The sequence below is a fragment of the Dendroctonus ponderosae genome, unplaced genomic scaffold, assembly GCF_020466585.1.
Source record: "Dendroctonus ponderosae isolate FM_Combo_2020 unplaced genomic scaffold, Dpon_F_20191213v2 Dpon_F_20191213_1, whole genome shotgun sequence".
Classification (NCBI taxonomy): domain Eukaryota; kingdom Metazoa; phylum Arthropoda; class Insecta; order Coleoptera; family Curculionidae; genus Dendroctonus; species Dendroctonus ponderosae.
In genome coordinates this window covers 34,304,830-34,311,649 of record NW_026017110.1, presented here as the reverse complement: position 1 = coordinate 34,311,649, position 6,820 = coordinate 34,304,830, and the positions used below count along the sequence as shown (strand labels likewise).

The 6,820-nt window shown below is 35.0% G+C and overlaps 1 protein-coding gene across 4 annotated transcripts in view; it reads left to right on the top strand.

Annotated features, from left to right (window-relative positions):
- LOC109541401 overlaps positions 1 to 6,820 on the top strand; it is a 44,865-nt gene that overhangs the window by 14,411 nt on the left and 23,634 nt on the right. For all 4 annotated transcript variants that reach the window (XM_048670273.1, XM_048670272.1, XM_019910264.2 and 1 more), the window contains 5 exons: positions 551 to 642; positions 804 to 1,052; positions 2,906 to 3,037; positions 4,017 to 4,090; positions 5,256 to 5,505. In XM_048670273.1, coding sequence (XP_048526230.1) covers positions 588 to 642; positions 804 to 1,052; positions 2,906 to 3,037; positions 4,017 to 4,090; positions 5,256 to 5,505 — 760 coding nt within the window. In that variant the 5' untranslated portion in view covers positions 551 to 587. The remainder of the gene's footprint in view (positions 1 to 550; positions 643 to 803; positions 1,053 to 2,905; positions 3,038 to 4,016; positions 4,091 to 5,255; positions 5,506 to 6,820) is intronic.

Sequence of the window (6,820 nt, the reverse complement as noted above, 5' to 3'; positions counted from 1 at the left end):
GGCTGCAGCTGGATAGATCGCTCGACATTGTCGCATCGGTTCCGTGCTGGTGCGAAGTGCGCACCGCTGTTACGGTTTTATGAGACGGTTCCAAAAATAACATTTTAATCGGCAAACGGCTACAGCTGGTGCGAAGTGCGCACATCTGTTTCGGTTTTATGAGATGGTTCCAAAAACAACGGTTTAAATTGGCAAACGGCTGCAGCTGGATAGATCGCTCGACAGTGTCCGAAGTGCGCACCGCTATTTCGGTTTTATAAGACGGTTCCAAAAAAACTGTTAAATCAGCTAGCTGTAACTACAGTTTTAGGTTACACGTTTGGAACACTTTTATTTTAGGGGTTACGTTAAATACCGATAATCGCCCGGTAACACTTTTTTAAATGAGAATATTGATATCATGTTATGTTGTGTTTCATTAAAAAAGACAAAGAAATGTCAAATTTTGACATTTCCGTGTTTTATATTTTAATTTTAAATTAAAATTTAAAACATTTGAGTAAAACTAGACAACTTATGTGTTGGTAAGATTTTTTGTTTGAATTTTCAGGTATGACTCTCCAGACGTTTACTTCTACAATTCAATAATGCAACCGGCAAACAGATATCGGACTTACTCGCTTCAAGTGAGCCAAGGGCAAGGTAATTTTGATATGATGACATAGTTTAAAGTTTACCTACCTCCTTCAACATTAATATATTGAGGCCAAAGTTTGCTACAATGTTTGCGAACAAATATTTGTAATCTTTGCAGTTCATTAATTTAATGAAATATTAAATTATATATTTCTAAATAATTTCAGGGGCGTTTCCGCAAAGTTTAAGCGGTAGTGAGACTGACGTATCTACTTCAAACGAGAATCTCTCAAATGAAGAAAAATACGTCATTCGGCATACTCCAAGGCAAGAACCGCAAGGACAAGAGAATCTCCAAGCTAGCAATAGAAGCTCTCTAAGAGACAGTTTGCCGTCAAATCGCAGTTCGCTAGATGTATCATCTTCTTCATATAACACACTAATAATTCACAGTGCTGGAGATGAACCTTGGACAGGTAATTTTTTACCCGATAATCCAAACAAGTTACCATTTCGAGTTCTTTCAATGTATATTTATTCGGGGTGAAGTCGACTTGTGGGGGCGAACTCGGTCGGACCTTTAGTGGTCAATATTTTGGTCAAGATCATTTGATACACCGCGTAAAAAGTACCCAACCGTTATATTCCCGTCAGTTAAGTTCCTACCGTCATTAATAGTATACATTTTCATTGGAAAAATTAGCCGTGGAACACAGGGTGAGGATTTTATCAATTGTATTTTTTCTTGGAATTTGAAAACTATAAAAGAGACTGTTGCACACTAGAGAATACTAAAAATAAAAAATCCGAATGAGTTATTTTTTCTGATGTGCTCTATTATTAGTAAACCCATGGCAATTTCATTAAAAATATTGTTTTTTTGTTTTAAATAATTGCGTTTTAGCAAGAAAAGTGATTTTATATAGGTGAAGGCGGGCGCCATGGTTAGGCAGTATAAAAAGAAAATCGGTATTAATTCTACGAACTACAATGAAGAAAACATCTCTAGGGCACTTTTAATTAGGGGGATTGAAAAGTTAATTTGTTTTATTATGGAATTCGACAACGGAGACACGGAAGACTCTAAATTATTTTATTGAAAATTTAATTTTCAAAATTATACTTTTAATTAAGAGAAAACTGAAAAAATCGTCCGACTTCACCCAAACGACGGTACTCAAGAAAAATTTAGTTGTTACTCCTCAAGTACTGCCCAAAAGAGCTAGTCCATGCTTTCTCTCAGTTTGTTTTAAATTAAGACTATAAATGATTAAAGTTATAATGATCTATCAACATAACATTATACAGGGTGTCCCGTAAGCTCATGATCAAAAGGGTACTGCGATATTCTTTAAACCAAAAGAAAACGATCTGACCTAACTTTTATTAACAGAAGATGTCTGGCTCCTCTGCTATTGATGGTCAAACATTGTTAAGTGGCAAGGAAACAGAAATATATTTTTTCACAAAAACTATGCATGCTACAAGATTTTACAAAGAGCACAAAATTGTGAACAAATGATTAGTGCATCAACATAAAAAAATGAGTTGATTTCATCTTCCAACTAAAAAGTTCTGGTAGTTTTTGTACCCCGACACTCAAGAATTCACCACTTGTCCAAAACGGCTGAACTCGATTGTTTTATCAAAATATGAGTCTTACATAAGAACAAATTCACAGCGAGTTTCACTAAAATACAAAAATACATCGTACCATTCTCCCGGTATTTCAAAAAAGGTAAATTTTTTGAAGAACTTTGACCATCAATAGCAGAGGAGCTAGGCATTTTTTGTTAATAAACGGTCGTCTTCTTTTGCTCCAAAGAATATCGCAGTACCCTTTGGATCATGAGCTTACGGAACATCCTGTATAGGTTTTTATTCGTTTTTAAGTAGAAGTTTCAACAAGTTCACGTGTTTACATAATTATTAGTTTTGAATATTCAATACGAAACTTGAATTAATTTCAGAAACATTTTCAAGAAAATTGAGGGCGAACGAGTGGGGCAAATTAATTCAAGAAACGTGGCGAACACGTATTTTTTCAAAATGGACTCTAGAATATTACTTGCTAACAGTTTAACCTGCACAGGTATTAATTTGAAAATGTGAGCAGAAAATAAGCCTAATCGGACCTACTCAAATGTAATATAATTCCGCTCAAACAACAGGTATTTTAAAACATACATCTGCAGTTGGCTTTCATTGAGCGCTCAAGGACATATTTATTGCCGACTCGATTGCTAAACGTATTTTTCTCGCAATAGTCGTACAGTGCCTTCATATAATTATGTCGATTAAGGATTGGGAAATTGTCTTTTCAATTTAGGAAGAAATTCTGGCGCAACTTCATCACCCCACAGTTACCTTCACCAACAGCCAAATTTGTATAGTGATACAAAATTGTCATCTGGTCAGAAAAGGAGTTCTGCATCACCGTCTCCTTCTATTACTAGCACAGGTAAACGAAGCAAATTAGTGTGAGAAATGTTGTCATATATTTAGTAATGTTACTGTTTAATGTTCGTATACAGAATGTTTTTAACAAGGTAATAATATTTTGGGGCTGAATTTGTAAGTAGACCTGCTATACAAGATTTACATTATCGTGGAACATGTTCAACAAAAGTGATGAGATGACACAGTTTATGTGAGTTTTCAATTACTGATAGAAGAGAAATGCCTGTACGATAACAGTTAGTTATGCGATAACTAATTTAAGGTTGAGTTAGTTTATTATAAAGCTTGCGGATGTTTCTCTTGTGGGGGTGAAAGATTATTGTCATCGTTTAGTAAAACTTCAGTTGTGTGACAAATTCCCCATATCTATTAGTAAATAGATTTTCCTATGGTTTGCTTTCCTATCTAATGTGAATACATATATTTGAAGAACTCTACTAGGATATGTCAAATATAAACAGGATTGGGATAGTTGGAACACATGTCGCTATATTAGATCTGTGGTTAACTCACAATGGAGTATGTCTGTGGAGATAAGACAAGAATCGAAAGGTCAAGAACAGTTTTTAGCAATGCAAAGCAACTCTTCGTCGGTAATCATATATCCATAGCATCTAAAATCAAGCAAGTGAAATGCCATATATTCTGAACTCATATATGGAGTAGAAGCATGGACCATGATCGATTCAATGGAGAAAAAATTTGAAAAATTTAAAATTAAAAACATAGTTAAAAAGCCTAATACGGAATGGTTTAGTACCTTAACTTTTCAACTCGCGAATAGGTATTTAAAACTACTTTATCGTGACACAAAGACTAGTAGCAAACCAATTGTGCGATGATATAAAAGATAATGATCAGATTAATAGGTATATGTTTTTCAGTCACATTTATGGTCCATATGTTAGTTTTAGTAACAATTTATTGCAAAAAAACACGATTTTTAAAACTATTCTGTCTTTAAAATTATTATATTTTAGGTGTGCAAGAAATAACTGAAATCCCCGATGATTATCTCAGCCAATCTAGCGTTTTAAAGCATCTAGCCAAAGAAGTGAGTATTAATTATTAGTTACATCAATTTTATTACTTAAGTAAATGTACAATGTAACATAAAAATTTCGAATGAGAGTGGCCGATTTAGGAGACACAGAGGGCAGTATGTTTAGTCGATCTTCGAAACTTTGGCGGATAGCCGTGCGTGCCGTCGTCAACGCGAAAGCGACGTGTTTTCGATGCAAAGCTGTTCTTCGTTATGTGGACTCACTCACGACAATTCTCCAATAGAATGAGCATGCGCAATATCGCTATTCTAGTGGCCCCCGGCGTCCGCTTTTGCACTGATATTATTAACTTACTGATAAAAGTTGGGCACTGCATGCCGTTTAGTTAGCTAATGAAGTCGTTTTAAAAGTCGGCGCTGGAACGCCACCAAAGGCAGAAAGGATAAGCGCTTCCCATTGCGGTTAGTTGCCTCGAAGGATAAGATATTGTAAAAATAAATCGCAAAATATAATTTTTTTTCTAAATAAAGACATATTAGCGGTGAAAGGCGTTATTAACACTGTACAATACATCGACATCGTTATCTATATATTTATAACAAAAATAGTATAAAAAACACGAGAAGTTGAGAACTTTCGCTAACAAAATAGCTTTGGCGATAGGAGATGCTTACACCCATCTCCGACAAATTCCCACCGCATCGCCCAACAACATTAAAATGCGCGTGTGTCAGATGCCCAACCAAAATTGCCTCCAGCGAAGGTCGGGAGGCCGGCGCATCGCTTGAAATGGTAAACCTTGAAGCATTGATTGAACCTTCCGTTTTTGAAATATCTGGGTTTAAAAAGATTTTTTGTAACTATATGAGAATTTTAGTAATAATTGATATAATTGAGCCAAGGCAGCTTGACGCGTTGGTGTAGGTAGCGACGATTTTCAATATCGTTCTCAACTTCCACTTTTCACTCAATTTGGTTGCAATAGAGTACACCCTTTAAATTCCTCCTATCTTTTAGGTAAAATATTTGCCCTATTAAGTCTTCACAGGGAAACTAAAATGTATGCATATTCGGCTTTTGAAAGAATGAAAAGAGTATGAAAGTTTCCCACTTTCTCAAAGTCAAGCATTGCTCTAAAATATTGTTTTATATTTTGACTTTATCAATAAATATAATTTACATTGTTAGGCCATTGCAAATCAAAGGTTTTTTTAGGTTAAAGTACCATCTCCAAGCAACACAGTTAGTCATGAAACCATTCACGACCTGATAGGCCGATTTGATACAGCTTCATTTGATATTAACAACATACCAGCACCAATAGAATACTCTAATAAATGGGCAGACAAATCGCCACTACAAGCTGCTGTCAATAGCAGAAGTAAAATAAGTAGCGACAAACTGGCATTGTCCAAGTCTCAACCTGATTTGACTTCAGTTGGCATTGGAAAATCCGATTTTACAGGTAAGAACAAAAATAGACACTTGACTTTAGGTTATTTGACGAGAGTATAACAAACGAGTTTCAATGTTTTGTCAAAACTGGAATTTCAGGGGCTCGAGGCGTTTTGCTTAAAAAAAATTCAATATATCGCATAAACCATACATTATTTCATGTATTCATTCATTCTCTATACATATATTATTTATATGTATGAAGCGTTTTCGGGTATTGGATTTTGGTAGGCATTTTATTAGTAAGACTTCAATATGATTTCAGTTTTTTATTTTTTCTCATAGTTGATTATAACTGTACAGAAATTTCTATTGCTTGGATATTAACCTGACGTCCGTTTTACTAGCATCATCTTTGTAATCTTGAACCATCAGAAATATGACGTCGCCTACATTGGGAAAAGTTGTGCGTTTTTGAGCTTGATCAAATGCCCATTTAAAACTTCAAAGGTGTAAAAAAGATACACATTGCCTGCTTATTCTACCATCATTTGTGAAATCTGAGTCAAAAATCGATTTCCTCATGTTCATGTAACCCAGAATTAAAAAAAATGAAAAAGCGGCTGTACCAGCAGCAACCCCCACCACTCACCTTTTTGGTGCCCTCGACCGTTTTCACTCATATTCAAGACTCTGTTTCACCCACTTAACCGCAGTTTATAGAAAAATTAATAATGATTAAATTCCAATCGGACCATCTCAGGCGCAAGCAGCCCTCGGCGAAAAAATCGCTGAAAAAAGTTGAAATTGAAATTGTCCAATTAATCCAACCGAGGACAGCTTTTGGACACATAAAGTATATATAAATAACTACCCTTCTATAATAACTTCTCTTCTTCAATAAAATCTGAGCTCGTAATTAAAAAAATAGCCAAGTTTTGAGTTTTTCGGTTTTTTCGCGTTTTCTCCGGTTCTAATTATGGAATCAAATAGATCGATATCTCATTCTCTTCCTAATTCCATGCTCTACAATTCAACTATTTACACCAATAAGATGACCGATTGCTTCAATCGTGTCGATTTTACAAGCAAGAAACTAAAACAATGCGATTTTTTGTTTTGAAAATTGTTTATAAAAAATTAACAAATGGCATTTGGTTGTCCATACCAAACCGGGAATAAAGTTCGGACTGCCCTGCACATGATGGTGTATGTGGTTTTCCGATTGGATTTATGTCATGGACTATTGCTTGGCCTAAATCCTTTATTTTTCTTCATGGAGCACTATACATTTTCTGCGATTTGCGAACTCTGCTTGTAATTTCGAATACTTTTTATTCGCAACATTGTTATCTAACATTTAAAGCTATTGAAGAAATTAAAAA